The following is a 24,663-nucleotide window of genomic DNA, read 5'->3' on the forward strand; positions in this document are numbered from 1 at the left end:
CATGAACAAATTTAAGCATAAGGAGAACAATAAAAACATGAAGCATTATTGTTCTATAATTGATTTAATATAGTATAAGCATTGTTATTGATACTAGCAATTAATCAACCTTGACAACCACTGACATATTTAGACTAGATATGAGGAAGATCTCCTCCTGCAATGTGCTATCCACCTGGCTGAAGATGTGAAAACTTTCAAAATCATAAAATAGATGTGTGTTACATTACAAGTTCCAAAGCAAGATAACAGAACATCTAAAAATCACTGGAGAGGAAAAACAAAAGAGTTGCAGTTTCTTAACCCTGCAGGTAAAACCTGTTGCTGTACAAGAATAATGTTTCATCACCATTCACACAGAAGATTCAAACCAAAGGTGACCAAAAGGATGCTTAACACGTGTCACAGACTATAATGCTAACTCCCAACAAATTGTTGGAAAATTATCTGAACTACTGTTAGGAGTCAACAGGAAACTCCATATTTGTTCTCCTGCTGTGAAGGAAAACAACAGAATTTGAAAGACAAAAAAAGTCTGGTTAACTGTCTCAAGAAAATAAGTCAAAAAACATTCACTATAAAAAGACACCTTTATAAAACCGCTGTAGGAGGGGTTTTTTGGCCATGAGATGTTACAACTTGAAAAAAAAAAAAAACCTGTCTTAAAGAAGAGAAAAAAATTAAAACTGTTGTGCAAATGAAAAGAAAAAAAACAACACAAGCAACAAACAAGAACACAGCCACCTACATAGTACATTTGTGGGAGACTGTTGTTTGACTGGGTGTTCAAAAATACAGCTAAAAAAAAATAACCTCATTTCCAAAATTAAAGATTAGAGACAGCAATACAAGACAACTGTTACAATGATGCTCCATTCTCAAATTTCAGGACATATGTCCATAGGGTTCTATAATTATTTTGATGATAGTCATGTAAAATGTAGAAACAAAGATAAGAAAAGGGTAAGTTGTCTAAAGCTGCCCTTTCTATATTTAAAATTAAGCATATTTTCAAGTACAGCCTACACTGACATATTTAAAATTAGGAAGTGTTTACATTTCATCAAAAGATTTCTGAAGAGCTTGTTCTACACCATTTCACCTAGTGGCTGAAATAACTTTTTAGTTTCATGAATGGTAACCTTTAGACAGAAGGTTTTAATGCCACATGCTCAAAGCATTGTCTCCTGCACAATCACTATGTTTCCTCCTCCGGAGCACGATTTACACATTACAGACAATATTAAGAACATACTATCTTGAAGAAGACAACTCTTAGATGCAGCCAATTTCAAAATGAAGTTTTGGAAGTTCACATTCTGTCAAGTTCAATGACCTGTTTTGTCTGCTTGCAGGAAATGGATGAAACCTTTCCATTTCCAGAGATCTCCGTAATAGCTTGTTTTTCTAGAATCGCATTCCATCAAAGGCCTACCTGGAAAAATGATGGTAAAGTTCAAAACCAGTGATGGACATCTAAACACCTTCTTTGCAACTCTTTCAAGCCATTATTTACAGATTTCTAGTTGTTTTATTGTAAGTGAAAGTATCGTGACTCAAGCTACAATGTGAAGTAAACTCACTACAGGAAAGACTTTGAGCATGCCATAGTTAAACAGAGAACAACGGGGGTTTTGTCACTGTGATGTATACAAAAATTATTCCAGTCTATCTGTACCTGGTCCAGAAATCCAGTTTTATCTCGTAACTGCCAAGAAATCAAAAGAAGGCTAGGGAAAATAAAAAAATTAATAATAAAGAACAGAAAAAAAGCCATGCCCTCATTCTGGGGAAAAAAAAAAATAAAATTATTCTAGTCAGGCCATCTAAACGTACAGAAAGCCATGTAAACTACAATTTAAAAGACAGCTTTTATATTATTGTCTTGTTAACATTTTAAAAAACAGATAAACCTGTTTCACGAGGTAAGTATAAACGTGGTATTTTGGACAGAATGAAGAGGATAGGGATTATTTTGAAATTTGATCTTAATTCCCTCCAATTTCATGCCTTTAAAGCAAATTCAAATGTTTTCTTACAGAGTATTCAGTCACCTGAGGGTTGTGAGGAACTTTCATTATTGGACTCATCTTCTGTCATTGAAATTGCCATGGCAATTGTTGAAGCAGCAATGGAAATCATCTGACCAGGAAGCTCTGCCCCTGTAAAATACATATGTGTATGTAAATAAAGAAAAGCTTAAGTCTTAAAATGTTTTATTTGTTGCTTGATAGCCACGGATGCTGTCAAGCAACAGAAATTATATGGATAGACACTGTTAGTTTTTAATATGTATTATATGTAGTCAATACGATCAAACAGGAACAAGTGCTATTAATTTTAGTATTACAATACACCTGGAGCCAAAACACAAAACCAGTTATTTGCTTAGCATTTTCCTTGCTAATGAACTGTCACTGACCGAGTCACTCGCAGCTGCTGGCAGTTTGATTAATCTAAAAATCTCTATACCAGATAATCAATTTTACTAACCAAGATTACGACGACTGTCAAGAAAACTAAACCAGCAAGACAGGAAAAAAGTTTCCCCAAATAATCATACAGCTAGTACTAGAAAAGAACACCTGACATTGGATTTCGTGCAAAATTGACTCGCAACAGGCAGAACCGATTTTTCTCAAACTCTGAACACAAACCATAGTTTTAAGAAACTGGTATTTTAAAAATGAATGACTTGCTGGATGGAGTTGTCTCAGTTTCTCTCATGCTGAGCATTATAGGGGCTACTAAACCCACAATGCTCATTTCTTTCAAAATTAGCCTCTGATTTCAAATTTCCTGGGCTTGCTTTATGCTTGAAACTACACACAGACTTCTGTAAACTTAAGCAATCGGGCTTGACAATGAGAGTCACTACGTTGCTATGGAAAACAAACATCAGTCCATTGCAAAGATCTTCTGTAAAGAATCAAAGATGCACTTCAGCGTGCGTAAACCACTTTGAAACAAACATACTAAAAATCTTAGGGTAAATTCTTGCAATCCATCTGGTATTGAATTTAGAGTAATATGGTCCAGATTCTTTCACTTGACTTTACACAACTTTTGCCTCCAACAATAAAAGAAATAGCGACTGATTTCTTACCAGAAGACTCCTTTCCATTCTGCTGTTCATGCAACACGCCTACAGTCATCAGAACAACTATAACCAGAAACACAGGAATCCTCCAGGAACCTGCCACCGAAGCTGAAAGATACAGGGGGTTTTTTACAAGAAAAATTATGCCATTAATAAACTCTACATTTAGCAAAACCAAGAAAGGCACCACATCCACCAAGAACAATCTGGGCAGAAACTAAGAAGTGTCATAAAGCAAACAAATTTTCTACATTCATGGAAAGAAGAATAGAAAAAACAGGTGAACCAGTTTCTCAATGAATAAACCAAATTGTTACCATTCCTAACTTCAATGACTTTAAAATATGTGATATATTCTTTAGAGAACAATTTTTAAAACAACATGTAAAATTACGTGAAAATACACACAAAATAAAAACATTTTAGATATCAGAGGCAAATTAAGTTCCCCCAAAAATCTGTATTTATGTTAGATCTCCAGAGAGTGGTGGCATCAAGCAGTGCCTTTTTGGGCTTTGGCTTTTCAGCTAGTACTTCCAACAAATACAAGACTGTCAAAATGTAAGCAAATGCAAAGCCATTATGTGTAGCTTAAAACCTCAGGAAAGTGTCCCCACATGGTCAGAACAACCCTTGAAACCTGCTGCTAAAGCAAAGTAAATCATTAAATATGCTGTGAAACCTTCCATCATGATAGTCTTCTATTATTTGCATGATACTTCCAGCATAAACTCTGATATGATAATATAATCTGATGTTATATTAAATATGTAAAATAATTTTAATACTAATAGATTACTATAATCTTACATTTGTATTAACAGATTATACAGACTAGTGGCAAATTTATTTGGTATTGATATATTGACATGCTTGTTGACTACTGAGAGAAATTTTTTTTGTTTTACTTCTATTACATGCATTTTACAGCCTCAGCCTTGGTTAATGGCAGGCTCTCAAGAAAACAATAATATTAAAAATTATCACAAGTGAAAAATCTAAATCCACCCACATGTGACCCCAGCCCTTCCCCACTATCAGGGAGTCAGTATCAGGTCTGGAGCCAAGTAAGGGAAAACCATGGGAAGTACAAACTGAGCAGGAGGAGTGGAAGACAAATGTTGCTCAGCATGTTCATGCCTTCCCATTTCCTACTCCAACTCTCTCTCCTGGCCACATGCAGCCAGAATTTCTGAGCAGAGAAATCAGCCTGCATCTCGGCTAAGACTCCATTATAAAGACTTATCAGAAGAGGAAGCAAGTAGCTTTGTTTGCAAGACAACAGAATCCCAGCCAACGCATTAGAATAGTAACTTCTTGTTACTCACCTAAGTGAAAGAGCAGCATAATCCAGACAGGGACAGAGATTGCTTTTAAGTAACGTTCAGTGCTTATATTCCACTTGAATGAAACCATCAGCAGGTAACCAACTACCAACGTCCATATCTTTAAGAAAAAGATACACACGTATGTATACATACACAAGGACAAATATTTTGATGCGTGCTTATACGCACAAACATGCACCCCTAACTGCCCTATCGAGAGAATTGAAGTCAGGTTCTAATCCTTTGAGAAGCCTACATTTCCGAACTGACAGTCAATTACAGGAGTTTTTGCTCCATGTAAGAGAAGCGTAAAGTTTGTGTGAAGTGTAAGGGCAGGCTAGACATGCCTTCGGTCTGCCTTCAGTATGGTTCTAATGTGAGGCAGTATACGTGCTTTGCTGGACGCAAACCCTGAGGGAAGATGGTTTTGCACCCGAGACCAAACAATTACTCTGGAACCGCTACTGAAAAGGTGAGAACCTAAATGAAATGCAGCCATCAGTGGAGCTACAGGGAGACAGAGCCAGCAGAGCACCACACATTCCAGCACAGAGCAGCTTGCCAGCTCCTGTGTTCCAGACCCAAGAGACAAAGGGGGCTTTATGCCAAAGACAGCCATTAGAAAGCACAACAAAACCTGCTGTTCCTCAGCAGTGTTGGTCCACAAAACAGTCATGCCTTTAAATGACTAGTGACACGTAATTTGGCCAAATGTGGACTCAAGACAAACGTCTAAAACCAACAGAACCCTTAGATATTAAGACTAAAGTTATAAACAAACAAAAAAAATTTGAACTGAAATGCACGGCAGCACTCTTTTAACAGCATAGGCTCATAACAAATTCACAAGGCGTATTACAGCACAACTGTAATTGCAAGACACAACTCAGCACGAAGATGCTATCCTACTCCCTAACATCAGCCCCATAACATCTTTGTGTGACAGATGTTCCAGCATCAAGCCAACTTTTCTGTTTAGCTTTTAAATTTAATGATAAATTACAAATAGGAGACTCAGTAAGTTCAATAAATTGAACTTTCTGATTAAAAATATGCCACCAGTAGGAGGCTAACAGGTCATAAGCCTATGTTTAACAGCCAACAAAGCAAAACATGTTGCATTGCTTTTAGCCATGCATGTAGCTGAACTAAAAGCCAGCATTTCAGGGTTTAGGTATTCAATAATTTTTTGTGTTGTAAGTTACAATAATTCATCAATTCTCATTTCTAAAAGCTTAGCAAATGACCCAAGTAAAAGTATTTCTACTTTCAACTGAATAGAAAGAAATAGCTTATTTTAAAATAAACAAGCCATCTTGTTTCAGACATCAAACAATAACAATCTGGAAGCCCTGTAAAAAAACTTGTCAACTGACTGGTGCAAGAGGTTTCATTTCAGTGACACCATGGAGTAATAGTTCTTTATCGGTTAATGTTATGGCCAAGCACTTCCCTACGCTGAAAGAAATAATACTGCACGGGAACTAGGCTAGCCTACTTCTTTAAGTTGGGTAAGCCTACTTCCAACAATTCATAGCTGAAAGCAACTGACAAAACAAATTAACTTAAACTGACAGAGACTAGGATTTCAACCCATACTAACTTGTCAACAGCCTAATTTCCCCCCCTTAACCCTTTAAAGGCATGTTATATAACCCTTCCCACTTTTTCTGAATGGTGTCCAAAGGTTTTGGCTACAAGCGTGTGAGAATATTACTAGCCTCTTTACTATTACATGTCCATCTCAACAACTGACATCATAGAAATGAAGAATAAAAGATACTGCCTACTTTCATTAAAATTAAGCTACTGTCATTATTGCACTAAAACTAGAATGGATGCAAGTTCCATGCTAAGCCAAAATGCCTATAAATTTGATTTATAAGAGTATACAGCTAACTAGGTAACTAATATACACACTTCAGATATTGCAGAATGTCTTAGCTACCATAAACTATTTATCAAGCTGAAGTCAGTTGCAGATGCCTAACTTTTACCATGTACTCTGAAATTTTAAATGCCTGTTCAATTACAATTAATATTTACAGACATGCACAACTCCCACATATCACAATTTTAGGATGGTTTAATCCTGTAAGCCTTCCTTCTTCCTTCCCTCACTTATCTTCATTGTCCGAACAGAGAGCAAGGACCTCATTTCTCACATCTCCTTTGCATTTTGTAGCACCCCTCACAAACTGAACAAAATGTTGTTTTGCCTTCAGACATATAAAGTAAAACACCTGCTTCCCTGAATAAACTGCTGTAGGACTGCAGCGTAACTTCTTGGATTTCAGCACCCACTTTCGGGTTACATTGGTAATTTTAAAAGGCTGGATTTAGACAAGCCTAGGCAAGTCTGAAGGGCTTCAGTTCTCTTTAAATTGCCAACTGGAGGCAAAATTACACCATACAAAGATGCAGCTTTTATGTTAAGTTCAAGCACCTGCTTCAGTGTTTTGATTTTTCTTTTAAATTTAAGTGTTGGAAAGTCTAGGATTTATCAGCATGACCATATCACCAATGTCACTAAAAGTCTGTTCACAGTTCCAGTGAAAGTTGAGAGAATTCGAAAATCTGATAGTTTTTTTGATAACAAACTCCTTCTTACTACTCAACTCTTGACAATATTTATATTGAAGAGTAAAATTATTTACACAGTTCACTCCCTTTTTTCCTATCAGCAATTTAATCTCTAAGGGAGAGGTTTTACAGATGCTCATTTAATAGCTCACTGCTACTGAAGGTGGCAGTTCATTCTCTCCCACTGCCAGTCAGGCAGTCCCACCCCTTCTGCACACTAGCTTCAATGTTCAGCCAGCCAGCTCAAGCTCCCTAAGCTGATAAAAAACTATCCGGAAAAAAACCCACGAGTTTATAATCTAATTCAGTTATAGCTTAACAGGCTCACAGAGGTAAGACAGGCACCGACAACAGGGCAGCTGAAGCATATGTCAGAAGTGGGATAAGCAAGAACAGCTCCTCATTGGCAGCAAAGCTGTCGGAACGACTCAGCCTTCCTTGTAGTGTTGCCCCAACAGCTCAACATCCAGCAGGGAACACATTTCCTACCTGCTTCATGTAAGCCACCCCTCGGTAAACACAACAGTGAAGACTGAGTAGAATAATGAAGTTACTTCTTTTGATATATGCTCTGCCAACCTTCCAAAAGTTTTCAGTTTTTAACAAGGCAGATGGCACTTTTACAAACTTAGAAGTGCTGCACTGAGTGAAGCTGGTTGAGGAAGTGATTTTTTTTTTTAACAGCAGTGCATTATTTCTAAGTCTTCCTCCTCAGTAGCGATGCAGACTGGCAAAGGAAAATGAACCTACCACAAAAGCTGAGCAGAATACTGTTGGACTTGAAAAATGAAGTGACACAAGGCATTAAATGCATCATTAAAAGCCAAACTGTGTTTGCCAGCATGAACATCACAGTGTTTTCTCTATCTGTCTGTTCATCTGAAAATGGTTTTCTAAACAATAAAAAAGATAATAAGGAGGCAAGTGAGGAATTATGAAAATGTCATTTTGATTCCAGTTTTCAGAACCAAAATTAATTTCAGGTGGCTTTACTGTATATTCCACAGTACACAAGATGAAATGTACCACAATGTGCACAGTTTGGCAGAATGAAGAAAGTATAACTGCCCTTCATTTAGCATGGAGACAGTCTTTGTCAAACAGATACAAAACCAAAAAAGCCCCAAACCAACTAATCACACATATAATACTACTGGCCACCTCAAAGCAAACTCAACCACCTTTTCCCTTCACTAAGGAAGACATCATTTACCTAAGCAGGTAAGTAACATCCTGATTTTTTTTTCCCCTAAGTGAACACAAGTAAGCATAAACCTGACAGACTGAGTTATTCCTTGTCCTAAGCCCAAAGGACTAGAACAGCATACCAGTTCTGTTTCTTCTAGAACCCCAAAGCATGACATATATCCATGTAGATATGTTTGACGTTGACACACAGAGTGCTAAACCACGTGAAACAGAAGCCTGGTGTTTAGCAAGACCACCCCTTTTTGAAGGGACAAAATTATGAACTTATAACTAGAATCCTGGGGCAGGGGGGAAATGACCATCAAAATCAACACTGCCGTACATGAGTTAGAAGTATTTTCAATGTGTCCTGCAACATTTCCTACACTATGAATTTAAGAAAATCCTTTATATCCAAGATATGCAGAAGACTGCAGGTATGGATGTTGAAAATGCTCCTCCTTTAGTTCACTTTTCCTGTCTTAACACAAAAGTTATTTATGAGAAACTCCATTAAGAGAGACACTACTCAGAAATCAAACTTTTCAAGATTCACTTGTGAAAAGAGCTTTTTCAGAGCACATCGAATTCCCTGCAGACAGAGCACCACTCCTCTGACATGCTTCACGATGACACTTTCACAAGAGATGGCTCCTCAAGGTACGCAACTTCTTCACCTCCTTTATTAGAGAAAGCACAGTTAAAATTTTGCTGGACAGTTCCGTAGCAAGCATTCCTTTCAGAGGTGGTAGAAAAAGAAGTACCATTGTGTTCAAATAGTACATATAAATACCAACCCGCCCCCCCCCCAACTTTACATAGCATATATCACCAGGCTCAAGGCTAGTGTCAGCTTAGTGCCTGGGGCTGCAGTTCATGCTCATAAATCTAAACAAGCTCACAAGCCTTTTCAAGAGAGGTATCCCACAGCAGGTTCTCCCAAAACTGAGGGTGGGTGTGGAAGGGAAAAACAAAGGTGGAAAAGAAAACACTATCAACATCTCAGTCTTTCCCTGCCCTCCCCATCCTGTTTTTAAACAGGCCACATGTGGTCTCTACACAGTTGATCTCCACCAAGTTGTGAAAACAAACCCAAAACTGTGGTTTTGGCAAGATGTGTTTACAGTCAGTACCTGGCTGCATGATTTATGAGTCATGATACCAAAAAATGAAAGGATTATTATAAACAGCAGAAAGAATACTTAAGGGCTTTTTCAGGTGGCGGGGGGGGAGGGGGTAGTATGCTGGGCAAGTTTTAAAAGCCTGCTCTAAGAAGAAAGGGAAGGAGAAAAAAAAAAAAAACCAACCCCCCAAAACCAACCCTATCTGAAACACTCGAAAAATAGGAATTATACGCAACTCAAAAATCAGAACTGTAATTTATAGTTATTCCAACATTATAGTCAACCTTAACCCTTTCCTTTGCTAGAAGAGAAATTGCCCCATCTTAACAAAACGTAGATGCTTTTTTGCCTCCACGGGCGATATTCAACAGCACTGTGGAAACCAAGCTTCTTGGAACCTGTGACACAAAACATTTGCCAAGAAGCACATTCAAGAATTTCAGTCTGCAAGGGTTACCTTAGAGGCTGCTGACATCTAGTGCCAACACAAATGGAGGTTTCCCTGGCGAATGCCTTTGATAGATTCCCTTACAGGGAGCACCAGTCAGTCGACCGGCCAAAATAAACACCACCTACTTTGACAATATTGCAATGCAGTGGTCATGGCAAATGGTGTTTCCAGATTTGCCCAGCACTGTAGAGAGGAAAGTGTTGATTAGGTCCTCTAACTGCATGCTAACCACTAGAACAAAATAAGTTGCACCTAGTACAGTCAGAGATATACAAATACACTGACACACATACATATGAGTACACAGTTTTGACCCTGACCAATAACTTGTGACAAACCAAGGAAAAAAGACTGGCCATGGGAGAAAGATTTTGACAGCCCTGTAACCAAGTTCACTCCAGAGAATTCTGCCAATTATGATTATATCATATTTAATTTACTAAGATGAACTTCAGAGTCAATGTAGAACAGCTGTACAATTCATTTCATCTGCCCGGATCTACAAACTAACTATTTTCTAAATAAATATGAGCATGTGAACCCTGCTGGAAAATTAAAAAAAAAAGAAAATACAACCAATAGTGGGCATTTCCCGTATATTACTGTAAGTGTAAAATGCCAGGCTAAAGTAGTTTGAACTCTTGCCATGAAGCAGAAGAATTTCTCATACTTTAAATACAGTGATGGATATCAGCATACTTCCTACAAAACTAGGATGACAAGGCAGTCCAAGTCCAAGTCCAATCAGTCTTCAGAAGGTATGCTAACTGCATAGGTAACCATGCTGAAATTGCCATAGCATATAAATGTGTAAAGGTTATATTCAGTCTGCTATGAGACAAACTCCCCTCCTTTTCAAGGGGGGAAAAAAAAAAAAAAGACAGATAAAAACATTCCCCTTCCCTATTACATGTAACTGAAGTTCACGTAGAGTCTGTGTCCTCTACGTAAGACTTCTGCAAACAACCCATAGAGAAGGCTGGAGCCAGAGCAAGGAACTCATCTGGAATTTATAACCAGCTCCTAGCTTTAAGGTCCAGCAGCCTACTACATTTTTTGAGCAAGCTTCTTCAAAGCTGATGCAGGAACTGTAGAGCATGAAGGGAAAGAAAAGGAGATGGTGGGAACAAGATGCTTGTAGACTAGCCTAAGATCTTGGACTCGGTCTTCAAATGCAGTGTTTTGCAATCACCTATCAAACAGTGCTACCATGGAGGTATCTATGATTCCTAATTCAAATTGCAGGTGTGACTTAAGAACCACAGACAGGAATATCGCCAGTTCCAAATCTTCACTCATCAGCACTATGAATGGCTTTCCCAGATTTGAGGACAACAGTGACAACAATAACAAGAAAGCTCTGTAACATACTGGTGCCAAGATACAGTTTACTACGTCGTTATCACATGCAATTGCTGCATTTGGAGAACATATTTTTCTGGAACCGAAGATAATTTCTGCCACTGTATCACAGCCTAGTAGATACCATGAAACTGCCTTTAGTTAGAGAACATCAAATTGGTATCCCAAAACCCCATAGTTGTTCTCAGTCAAATTCTAATGATAGGCATCTTCTCAATTCTCTAGCACAACAGAGGGAATCAGAAAGGGAGAAGACAACCATGCATGTTCTTATTCTCTGTAAGCAGCGGGGCCATCCAGATGGGGCAAAGCTCCAAATGAGAATAAATACACTGTATTGTATAAATACACTGTATTACTCTGCAGCCTAAGACAGAATTGTTGGTGGCTGGAGCACAGACACAAGATGAAACCTACCATAAACAAATGTACTATGCTAGTCAGTTACTGGTCTCGCACTTAAAACAAGCCAGGCTCGCTCATCTCTTTTATGCTTTTAATACATGATTTATGTATCATATTCTTGGCAAGACAGTATTCCTTGCTGTCTAAGTGGAAAATTTACTTATTTTATGTTAATTAAGTTATTCTGTATAAAAATATTTCAAAACACAGAAGTCTAGATTGGCTTAGTGGACTCCTAAAAGAAACCATGCAAGAAATGAAACTACCATTACTTTTGCTTATCACATAGAGTATCTACTAACAAAAATGGTTGTAATCTTCATGCAAGACAACATACAGAAGGAACCATGGAGGATTCAGATCCCAGAGAAGAACAGTACAATGGAGAAAACTGACTCGTAATATCCAAAATTCCTGTGCAGCTAACAAGCAGACGGTACATGTGTAAACAGAGTCCTACAATACAACGTGGCAATTAAACGGCTTTAAAATGCTTAACTGAAGTTAAAGCAGATACTACAAACTGATCCAGCTCAAGGCTCCTCAGCAGCATGGATAAAATTAAGTTATCCTGCTACAGCTCTGAGATAATACAAATCAGATAGCAGCAAAATTCAAGAAACTGGAATAGGAAAACACTGTAAAGTGTATAGATGATGCCAGGCTGAGTTGAGGTTACTTACAAAGGGAAGCCCCAGAGTTTTCTCACATAAGGCCCCAGAAAAAGACACAGGCAACTTGCATAGAAAGCTATGGCAACTGGTTTGCTTAACGAAGTCCCTGGTCAGTTATTTTGACATGAACTCAAAATCTTCCCAAGGAACTCAAGTCAGAAGAGTCCTGGGAGCTTACTATCTTTTGGCCAGTTAAAATCTTATAGCACTTCAGTGAACATGAGTGTCATATCAGAAACACCGGTGCAAAACAAAGCATCAGAGACTGCTAAACAAAATTGCACTGAGCACGCACAGACATCCAGCAGTGCATTACGACCATAGTTATGAGGTTATATTGGTGCAACTTCCCTCAGTACCCTTATGCTTAATTAACTAAGTTTGATAAAGGACCGGACTTAGCCAAGTCGGTTAGTGTAGCAATATCGCCGATTTGTTAAAAATAAAATGGGTAGGCCAGTGCAAAGGGAAGTCTCAAGCTTATCAGGTAAATTGTGTGGCAACTAATCAAAACTTCCCATCAGTATCAAGCCATGCTTACGTTCTCCACCACTTAGTTAAAAATGGTTGTATCTTGCCTTTTTATAAAAACAGAGTGACTGTCTCTATCTACTCAGCCTTAATTATACTTCTGAGGACAAAACCGACCATAAACACATCTCCCCTGACGTCTTCCAGCATATGACAACACTTCAGAATAGAAAGCCCAGAAAATCTCTTCTTCCAATGTTCACCTTCAAGAGACAAAACACATTCTCCAGTCCATCCTATTCACACTAGAAATAGCTCAAATATCCCTCATCAGTACATTCAGGAGAACTATGACTTTTTTTGTTTCTGATACGTATCTCCAAAGTTGTGTTTGAGATAGCAGCATGCACTGGCTCCACCAAAGGAATAAAACTGGTATTCAAAGAACATGTGTAATTCAAAATCAGAAGCCTGGACAAGCTCGGTGGCTTGTTTTCTTTCTTGACGGTTTCTCTCTCTTGCCCACATAAAATCAGTTTTAGGTAGTTCCTCAGTTTCATCTCCACTTATATGCCCATTAAACCAACTGTGCATGTCATTTTCCACCCAAGGTGGCGGTGGGGGGCGTGGTTGTTTTGTTTGTTTGTTTAAAAAACTAGAGCAATCTAAAAAAAAGTCTTTGACACTAGGCAATCTGAGCATGCCCATCGTACATCAGTCTCTAATAAGTACAAGTTACTGATCTTCCATGCTTCCACACACCCATTTACTTGAGATTATGTAGTATTTCTTGCATTTTCAATTATAGCTAACGAAGTGAAACTGAGTTCTGCCAGAGGTTTTAACTAGTCTACCTACTGAAAACACAGGAAAAAGTAGTCTCCCAGAATCTTTATTACCATAAGCGAAATTCGTAAGTTAAACCGACAGCTTTACTTTGTTTACTGTTTGAACTGCGTTTGCACCGTATGATACTTCAAGAAGGAAAAAAAAAAAGAAAAAACCAGTGCACCGAGAAACACGCCTTAAGACGCCTTCCCCCCCCTCAAGTCACTTGCAGAGCTGAAGCGCTATTTCACAACACCGAGGACACATCTCCCAGCTCGGAGCCGATGTTTGCCCAAGACCTCCCCTGAATTACCTTGGACTTCACAGCCCCTCAAAGCTGGGGCATGACCAAACTACGGACATGAAACACCGCCGGAGAAAACCCGCCTGCTTCTGCCGCAGCCCCCTGGGTGATCCAGAGCACCTCCCCACGCCGCGGGTTATCACTCGGGACCTTTTCCGAAGCTGTTTTCCACACGGTTTTACAGCGGAGGCAAGGTTCGCCCTGACAGCCGGCGGTTTGCTCCGGCACCCCCCCCCGCCCCGCCCCAGCCCGCTGCTGTGAGGAGAACGAACTCCTGCGCCCTTTAGCGTGGCGGCGGGGAAGAAAGAAGAGAAAACGGCAAAAGGCGGCTTCAAACAGGCGATGTGACACGTTCGCCTCCACAGAGCCGCCGCCGCCGCCCCGCAACAAGTGAGATGGCGGCCGGCGCCGCGCCTCAGCCCGCGCTCCCCCAACCGCCCTTCCCGCCCGAGGCGGGCACTCACCCACTGGCTGCTGAAGTAATCCAGCCCCTGGCAGATGAGGCAGGCGGCTTGGGCCAGCAGCACCTGCACGCCCAGGGAGCTGCCCAGGCAGTGGAGCCCGTAGAGCAGCGGTCCCCCGGCACCCAGGAGCAGCAGGAGCCGCCGCCGCCGCAGCACCTGCTCCCCCAGCGCCTCCACCCCGTAGTTGGCGAAGCAGATGGGGAGGAGGAGGGCGGCCAGCAGGACGGGAGTGCGGGAGCGGTGCAGGCGGCCGAGCCAGCGGCGGCCCAGCGCCGTCAGGGAGCTCTTGAAGGGGTGCAGGAAGGTGCCGCAGAGCACGGCCCACAGCAGGGGCCGCAGGAAGGCCTCCAGGATGAAGTAAACCAGGACGGCGGCGCCGCAGCACAGCCCCGCGAAGAGCAGCGCTCCCGTGTTGTAGAAGGCCTGCTTGATCGGCTTCTCCAGCCGCGGCAGCGACATCCCCGCCGCCCCGCCCGGGCCGCCCAGCGGCAGCCTCGGCACGGCCGCCGCCGCCGCCGCGCCCTCCGCCCCGGAGGAGCCGCCCGGCCGCCGCTTCTGCGCCGGCGAGCCCGGAGGGACCTCGGCGGGAGCCGCCGGGGGCTCTCCGCTGTCAGCCATAGCGCCCGCCCTCTCCCGCCCAGCGCCGGGGCAACGGGCCGCCGCTGACAGGAGCCGACGCGCAGCTGCTGCCGCCGCCGACCGCCGCCTCAGGCGAGGGGTAGGGAGCCGGGGCTGCTGGGGGCTGTAGTACCGCCGAGCGGCTCCGGGCACGGCCGGCCCGGCGGGGAAGGGTGCTGGGAAATGTAGTTCTGCGGCCAGGAGAGCCGGCGGCCGCGCTCCTCCCCGCGGCGGGTGTGTGCGTGGGCGGGGGGTGGAGGCCCCTTTATCCCGCGTGGGTTACCGCCGAGGCTTCCCAGCGCCTTCGTGGCTTTTCCTGAAGGAGGCTGCCAAGGGCTGGAGCTTGAAAGAGCCCGGCCGCTTGCTCCGTACGTTCCTCGTCCCCACTCCAGCAGGGCAGACCTTGTTGCGGCTCCGTTGAAGGCTCTCCCGTGGCTTTCGTCTCTGGAAACGCGAAATACTCGGAAAGTTGCAGCGTCATTGCGCGGTGGAGAGCGAGACCAGTTAGACCAGGCGGAGAATTTTGTCTTGTCTGAACACGCTCTGGCATCAAATTGTTTAACGAGGAAGCATCTGCACTTTTACCGGGAATTAGGCCCGTGGAAAAAGTAGTTGCTCTGTGTGGTTTTTTTAGACCTGGCGTTTGTGACCTTATGTCGCACCAAATGTTTCTTGCAAATAATCTAGGGAGAAGCTAATTTCCTGCATCTGGCGTACGCCAGACCTCAGTGTCCTTGCATGGGGGTGACGGCTAACATTTTACGGGTGCTCTAAGTGCCTCTATAATAAATATGCTCCATCTGAGCAAGTTTTGTGAGGGCTGGAATCCACGACATTTGAGCTAGCTCAGTGCTGCCACTGTGCTACTCAAACAGTTGTCCTTTCACAGCTTAACACAACCCCTGAGCAGGTACTAAAGCTGTTGGTAATGCTGCCATAGACCCCGCAGAGGCATCTTCCTCTTTCTTCTGAAAGAGAGATGCAGCATATCCTCTACAACATATTACAGAGGTTGCATGCCTCAGAACACGTAAAAAGCGCATAGATACTGGAATTTGATTTGGTTTCTCCTCCTTTTTAGGATTTACACTCAAGTTTAACATTATGTAACTCCATGGTAGATTTGTGTCCGCCAGGACTTCGGTGGAGCATTTCTTGCACGATGCAGGTGTCTAAAAGCTGAAATTACCCTGAGCACAATTGTTTTTAATTTGCAAAACAGCAATACAACTGTTCATAGCCCAACTTTTAAAAAGGCAGAGCAATCCAAAGGCTACAGACTATAGGTGAGACCTATCCCTATCATCATCCCGAGGAAGAAAGGTAGAGGTTTTTCCACACAGTTCCTGTAACCGTGTTGCATCCTACGGCTGTAGGTGGGACTGGGCCCAAACAGTTTCCTAGAGCTTTTGCACTGCAGTCCTGACTTGTCCGTGCTGCAAAGCCTTTCCTGCCAGTTACACACACATTCGTGCTTACAAAGGTCTCCCTTGGCTCCTGCAGCACCTTGTTTTCCTTTGCTGAACAGATCACGTGCAGGTTTGACAGAGTGCTTTAATTTCATGCAGTGGAGGCATTTATAGACCTACAGGTATCTCATTTGATCCTGATGGTGATGAGGCATTACAAGCAGTTGTCCACGAGAGAAGCTTTTATTGCACCTTAAAACGATACTGTCACTTACTGCTCTTTGATCAGATAGATCTGCCTCCTGGCAGGGTGTTGAAATAGGTAACAAGCATGCATCGCCATCTGAACCTTTTCTCTTCGGTTCTTGCAGAGAGGAGGAAGCATGCCAAAAAAGAGACTCTAATGGCTCATTATAATACATTTATTGTATTAAAGTTCAATTAGCAAGTGTCAATTAAGATTTACACGGCGGGGGGGGAGTTGAGAGTACAAATCCTCCTGTTAGATAAATAGAGATGCCAGCAAATCAAATCTTCATAGGTACATCCTTATTCCTCCGATTTTTCTTAACAGACTCAGGCAGTCACTTTCTTCAGGAATAGAAATTAATGTCACCTCTTTGACTTGAGTGAAGCTATAAATACTGATTTACATAAACTGAAGATTTGGTCCCTACTATAGAAAACCTTTCCTTTCCAGTTCTGTGTTTCACTATTCATTATAAACAACCAAACATATCAGAAATAAAATTAAAAAGACAACAACAACAAAAAGCACCCAAAGCCCAAACAACAAACCCACAACGCAGTAAAGATTTCTAACTCCTGTATTACCACAACATGAACACTTAAGAACAGGGACATGACCATAAGCATCAGAAAACAATCTCTGAGGAAACAGCTGAGGGAGGATGCATGATCTTCACAAGACACACCTCAAGATCTGAAAACAACACAACAGATCTCAAATGGTGACTGCAGCCTTAACAGCTGGTTTTGTTAAGACTTGAAAAGTTATGTGATTTTAGATTAGATGCCCATTTAGGTATAAACTGCACTGATAAATTGTGGTTTAGGCATTTTTATGGCCATAGATAAATAGTGCACCTCAGGGTCCTATACTACCAGAAATTCTCCAACAGTCCCTTTGGATGTCGTTTTGCTACCAGTAATTCTTCAAGGGTGAAGAGGGCAGCAAAGGAATGCTTTTGTGTCAATGTAGAAAACGTGTGTGTGCCTAAAAGTACACATGTGCTAAGTATTGACAGTCCTTGGTGCTCTCCTATGTAGAGGGAAATATAAAATGAGGCATAACTAGTAAGAGAGAAGCTCATAACTGCTGTCTGCTGCTGCACTAGCACCCGTGATTTTCAGCACTGAACTGAAGCTGTTTGAGTCCCCTTCAAGAGCTCCCAGACACCCCTAGTTCTTATTCACTCGACGTGCAGTCAATACAGCCCAAAGCTGTCTTACATGTGATACCAAAATACTGGGTACTGAGGTGGCCAGGAAGCAGAGGAGACAGACAACGCTGGCAACAGCAAGTTCATCATGATTTACACCCGAAATAACCACATGAAACTATGAAATAACTCAGTCACGAAGCCACAAGGTGTCAGCACTGGCCTGCGTATTTAGAAAATAACTCTCTACCCCTGCTTGAGAAACTTGTTTGTTTGTTTTAACCTGTGCTACTGAACATTTGTGAACGTTCCGTTGAGGTTAATCTCACTTCATTAGTTCACCTCAGTTTATTATCCTCTTCAGATGAATGAAAAATACTCAACGTAAACTACTATAGTTTCAACAGTAGCAGGAACAAATTAAAAAAGATGTTCATCATTAAGATATAAACTTTAGGTCATCACCACATACCTTTGTATTTTGGGCTAAAGAAAAAAATTAATCTTTATGCAGATCAACTGCTAATTTAGTCCAAATTAAATGTAATTTACAAAATAGTGGTAAAAAAATGAAAAACAGCTCTTGGGAATACCAGCTCTGTTTGTACCCAGTGATTATAGCAGTGACTGACTTTACTGCAGAAACAACTTTGTTCAATATCTCAGTTAAAGTATATGGTGTTATCAGCAGTGCTATACTTGAATGATTCACATAGATGACTATTAATTTTGTTCAGTTCACAAGGTGAATGAAATGCATGGTTGTAAGGCACAGCAGTCAATAGCACCAAACACAAAGATGTTCACTCAGTGGACCAGCATGCAAAACACAGCACCAGTAAGACCTTGGGATGAACAAAATCCAGAGCACTATCTCACAGGGTTTAGCCCACATGGCAGCTGCATGCATGGAACAAGAGCTGGATATACAGAGATCTGAGTAACAGAAGAATATTTTGGCTTCGTCAGGCTTGTGACAAAATGCCTTACCAATCTGTCAAATGTTACGTGGCACAAGACAAACAGAATATATTTTAAGACCCTCTGTTGAGTCTGTTTGAGGCCTCTATTGATCATGATCACTTGGATAGTGCACAAGTAGCTGACACACACGAGATGCAACCTTTCTTGCAGCCTGCAACTACAGGGTAGCAATACTACAAACACAAAAAACAGAGCACACAGTGTAAAAGCAATACATTTCTTGGTGCCTTGAGCCAACTGTTCCTCTCAGTCTACCAGCAAGGAGCTAGAATACCTGCTCAAACCTTGGAGATCTCAGAAGTTGAAGCACCCCTGTTTGAGAGACTTCTACAGCTGCTTTTGCTCACCGAGTATCATGGGACTTCCTCCTCTCTGTTGCCCATCTCTAATATAAATTAATTTTCTTCTTTTCTGTAAAAGGCACTTCTGACTGCTTCAGGAGCTGCTCTGCCTGGTCAAGCAATAGGGCAGCGATGACAGTAGATAAAGAACACCCAAATTTGTAATATTGGCAGCTTGATTATAGTTGCATCAAATAGGTCACAAAAAACACAGCATAGAGGTCACCATAGGAACCTCTACATGCTACTTACTACATGACAATTAGGTTAATACTTTGTTAACACACAGATTATTAGATTTATTTACAGCTTCACTGTGATTCTGATGGTGAAAGAATAAAAATAAGTAATCCCCCACATCTGTTAATTCACTACTCTGACCAGCCTCACTGACTTAAACAGAATTACTCAGGGTAATAAATTCAAGCCCATGGCACAGGAAGGAATTGTTAACACAAGGCAACAACAGAGACTTCTTTAGCCTCAGAGAGACCTTTTTTTCCCTTTTATAAAGGCCATACCACACATTTTCTTAGACTAAAAAGGCATTTATTGTAACAGGTTTATAAATATTGTTGTCTGTCACTGTCAAATATCTAACAAGGCTCACTTGAACACCAACATTTAGTATAAAACAGATGTTACAAAGCAGTATTTTAGGGCATGCACTGATTGTAAAGGAGACCCGTAGGTTGTCATAATTTCATTATGTATTCATTCAGTGTTATTTTTCTGAAAAGACTAGTGCATAAATACAAAGAAGTTTGATGATTACTTCTGGACTACAAAACCCCAGTCCTGTGCTCCTACCCGACCAAATGCTCATTCATTGGCTTCATATGGATGCTGGGTATTGGCATACAGAATGGAGCCTAGCATAAAGAATGCAGAACACCACTTAATGCTATAGTTACAAGTTGCTTATTTGTATGTTTTAACTATGTATTAGTCTTGAGAATGCTGAACAAGGTCAAAAGGTAGAGATGACGTTTCAGGTTCAACCATTACATTTCATGTAATACAAAACAAGAAGCAAGAGTTAACATAGTTACAACAGCCTGCTTACTTGCAAAGAGGTTAAAGCAAGCTAGACCTCAGGATATATTAATCAGAAAAAACAAGGCATACCAGGCATCTCTTTTAACCTAAAAAGAACTCATGATAGTTCCAATATGCTAACAAAATGTATCTGTCTAAAAGGCTGGGGACATGACACACAAATATCAGGGTCCCGCCATTTCATTTTTCTAATGAGTTAATAGGTTTGGAATTTCATCTTTGAGACTCTGTGTCAAGACTTGAATGATACTTCCAGCTTTAGAGAAAATCTATTGTGGTAGTTTTTTCTATTTCAGTGTTTATCACTGGTTTCATATCACCAACTGTACAAAACTGAAAAAGAAATCATTGCTTTATATGTGAGCAGTCCAATATTTCAGACGCAGATATCGTATTTGGGGCTTAAATAAGGGTTTTTTTCCTTCTAGATTTAAATATGGCATCTGTGCTTCTGTTCCTATTATCCTAATACTCTATATGACAGTATTTTCTTGACTTACTGAACTTACCCTCCAGTTTGGAAAAAAATTGAAAATAACACTGTAAAAAGACTAATGTGAGGCTAATTTTTGTACCAAAGAAGGTGACAGAAGGTTAGTATATAAACACTGCAAACATAATACCCTAGCAGGTAACATCTTGGGTTTCTATATATTCTGGATCATTCTGCCTATCAAAAATCAGCTAGGAGTCACAGAACCTGTAGGATTCTGTGTTTTGTCTTCTTTTGTCCCCAAAGCAGAGTCTAGCCTTTTGTTTTTAAACTCTCTTGTATAATTCTCAGACTTACACACACACAAATACCTTCAGCAAAATTGCATTGCCTAAATATTAATTCTGGGAAGAATATTTTTCATTAATCTAAACTTTGCAGATCACTGTTGTAAAAATTCAGCAAGAATATTTTTATTCCTTGGCACACAACTTAAGTGAATTGTTCCCTTATTTAGTCTTCTACTAACACCTTCTTATGAAATTGAACTCAGTGATGTCAAGCTTAAGAGAGAGATGTGAAACTATATTGGGCAACATGTTGCAATCACTATTTGCCATAAAATGTTCACTGCCCTGAGTAGGCACTGGAGCCATAAAAGATTTGCAGCTGCTTGGCACTTTTGAAAAATCCAATTACTTCTTTAAAAATGTAAACATCAATTTAAGTAAGTATCACTTAGAAACAGCTCAGAAAAGTACTGCTACCAGCTAATTCTGTAACACTCTAGTCTATAAAGTGCACAACACCTTTACAGACAGTTTCTTAAGAGCACCATATAAAAGTTCACCTTGTAAGGACATCCCTAAATAGCCTCTCACCGCAGATCAAAATGAGCCTATATGGAGTAGCAGCTTTTCTAAAACAGGGGCCATGAAGTCCTGCACGTATTCCAACCTCGCATCGGTTTGCAAGAACATTCCTACTTAGATAAGAAACACGGAAGTAGGACAAAAACCACAGTTGTGAATGACTGCAAAACTGCGGCAGGGGCAGTTCAGATGGGACATTAGGAAAAGGTTCTTCACCGAGAGGGTGGTCGGTCCCTGGAGCAGGCTCCCCGGGGAAGCGGTCATGGCACCAAGCCTGTCAGAGTTCAAGGAGCATCTGGACGATGCTCTTAGTCACATGGTTTAGTTTTAGGTAGTCCTGCATGGAGCAGGGAGCTGGACTCAGTGATCCTTATGGGTCCCTTCCTACTTCAGATATTCTATGAATGCAATTCAAAATTCTTAGCAACCCAAGAAAAAAAAAAAAACTGCCCCTTTGCTTACAGCAGATTCATTGCTATTGCCAACTCAAATCACAGATTTTCAAAGCAAGTAATGTCTTTTCAGCCTGCTTTTTCACACTTATCAGCTCCACAAGCTGCATACGTCCTTCTTGACATTTAGAAATTACACCGGTTTTGCCTCACTATCTGAGCCCAAATTAGATAAGTTAAATAACCAAGTTCAAGCATACATAATTTTAGCAAACCCACTGTAAATATTAAAAAAAAAAAAGGAAGTTACATAAGTGATTATTTCATACTAATAAATCAGGTTTAGAAAAGGAAGGTTTACCTAGATCTTACTCTGTATCTGCAAAAATCAGATACCTCAACATGTAAAATGCACAGAAATAACTAGATACGAAATAAAGATGTGGTGAAAAGTTGACATACTGTCAATAAATATGAATTCTTTTGTTTTGATTAGTTTTGGTGCTCAGGAAAGTGAGATTTTCTTTAAAGCCTTCCCATTAGATCCATATCTGTGCTGGGCAGGCTGTGGGATTGCTGCATTAGGCCCTAACACATCACTACAGAAATACCGATAATGAAATTTTAATTAGGGAAATAGACAATGTACAATGAAAGCTATTAAGAAAAGACATAGAGTTTCCATCTTTTGCTACTCCAACTGCTGCGGCAGTAGTCTGTAAAATGGCCAGTGAGCAGGTACGCATGCAGCAGCCAACTGTCATTACTATCTAGAGGGTCTTGGCAGGTTTTCGTACCTCCAAAGGAAAGATCAAGCCTCTAGCTCTTACCTTGGAGTTTCATGGGAGTACACATCTCGAGGCACAGTCTGACCTTGTGCTCACGTGAGCCCTTACGCAGCTAAGACCTGCATAAAAGCTAAATTCTCATTAAAGTCAGACTCTGTTCCTTCTATTCACATCAAATCATATTTGCTTGTGATGAAAAGCGCCAGACGTGTTCTGCCCCATGTAAACTCGTGCAAAAATAGGAAGTATGCCAAAACCATTAGTCATTCCTTGTCCTTCAGCCTTATTACCAGTCTCTCCACTCTTCTATCCCAAACTGTTTGAGGTCACCAATGCCTCACTGCGTAGCATCCAAGCAGACTGCTTTGCCCGTTCATTACACACCGTGGAGTCAGAGTTGAAACAGAGGATGCCAATTCATGCAGGTTATGCATGTACACAGCTCCATGAAGCACTGAAACAACCATAATATTTAAATGTGTTTCCACTTCTATCATAAATCTAAGGCTCTATATGAAGTTATACTTTGTATAAAATACTAGGACTCTCACAACAGATACCTCTGAAAATAAGTGATTGTAGACCCTTTTGTAATTCTGTGAAATACACGTTTCCTTCTCCTAAAGCTATTACCAAATACTTCTCTTTGAGGAAATATCTGAAGATGTTTTAAAAAAAAAAAAAAAAAAAAAAAAAGGTGGGGGAAGTACACCTGCTACACATCTTTCTGTCAAACCAAGAAGTCACAAAATGCAATTTAAATGCTGATAAAAGTTATGAAGTTTGTTTACAAGCTTTAATTCTGCTTCTAGAGTATAGCATGGTGCAAACTTCCAGTGGACACTGAAGGGATCAGAAAGACCAGACAGAAGGTCTATTCCCTAAAAGGAGAATAATTTCCTTCTTTATAAACGTCTGATGCACTGGATGGATGGGAAAGTAAGGAGAAGACAGGCAAAAAAGATAGGCAGACCTGTATCTTCCCTTAAACTTATAGCAGTCATTTACTTACAGATAACTGGAGTATCATCAATGACACAGATTTCTAACCCGGATAATCATGAAGACAGCTATGTGTCAGTCCTCCTTACCCACTAACTCCTCTTCACAGCTGGGCTAAGACTTCTCAGGATCACCTCCCTAAATAGCATAAGGCATCTGTGGAAACAGCGACAGGACATAGGCTACTGACAAGGAGCATGGTACTTTTCTGAGGAAGACTAGACATAAAACACTCACAGTAAGAACACCATCCACAGTTTGGCAAAAGAAGATATACATATTTCAGGGATTTGGTGATGTACACCATGCTCCAGTCATTCTCTTAATCCCTACGTTGAAGACTGGAAAAATCAGTGCCAAACACAGCTTTGACAACTTTTAACGCAATGTGGGGGTTCCTCAGATTAGGGAGGCCACAAGTGTTTATTTTCTTGCTATCCAAGTATTGCAGAACCAATCAAGAAGGACAAGAAGGCCACAGAGGGATTTCAATTTTTTCTCATCAATATGTTCTTTTTCAAAACCAGAGTATTTCCCTTATAATAATAGAATTCTGAAGAAAGCATCACCCTGTATCCAATGACATTATCAAATCAGCTAGGCTTTTTGGGGGAGGAATCAATTAGCATTTAAAAGTATCTCACATATACATAAAAATAGTTATTTGATTCCAGCGAAAAAAAAAATTACTTTCTGAAAGTCTGTCCTCTCCACTTATCTTTCTCTCTTTCCTATCCTACTTATTATCAATGACATTTCAGGCCTAGCTTATTATTTGTAGCAGGGTAGCAGTCAGACACTACAGTCAAAAAAAAAGGTCCCTTTGCGATAGGCACTGTCACAAATATAAGCAGCTGATTTCTCTTCCAACTAACTTATAAAATTTAGGTATAAAACATTCTAGATAAGACGGACAGAGCGAGCAGAGGGTGATAACATGGTTAACGTAACAAGCAATGGTCACAAGTGACTTTTGTTCTGCACGGAAAGAACATATTCAAGCATGTTAATTAATGCCTTATAGTCTTTGTCAGTCCTATCTTCCTAACTAATAACCAGAGTTGAGTTTCCAAAGGAAGC

General features: G+C 40.7%; 1 protein-coding gene across 2 annotated transcripts in view; it reads right to left on the bottom strand.

The window, feature by feature from the left end:
* Positions 1–14,991, bottom strand: part of TMEM245 (transmembrane protein 245) — an 86,677-nt gene extending 71,686 nt beyond the window's left edge. For both annotated transcript variants that reach the window (XM_069778716.1, XM_069778715.1), the window contains exons 1-4: positions 14,283–14,991; positions 4,429–4,546; positions 3,107–3,208; positions 2,055–2,162 (exon numbers count right to left, since the gene is read on the bottom strand). In XM_069778716.1, coding sequence (XP_069634817.1) covers positions 2,055–2,162; positions 3,107–3,208; positions 4,429–4,546; positions 14,283–14,900 — 946 coding nt within the window. In that variant the 5' untranslated portion in view covers positions 14,901–14,991. The remainder of the gene's footprint in view (positions 1–2,054; positions 2,163–3,106; positions 3,209–4,428; positions 4,547–14,282) is intronic.
* Positions 14,992–24,663: the final 9,672 nt, after the last annotated feature.

This window comes from Haliaeetus albicilla, chromosome 3 (genome assembly GCF_947461875.1).
Source record: "Haliaeetus albicilla chromosome 3, bHalAlb1.1, whole genome shotgun sequence".
Classification (NCBI taxonomy): domain Eukaryota; kingdom Metazoa; phylum Chordata; class Aves; order Accipitriformes; family Accipitridae; genus Haliaeetus; species Haliaeetus albicilla.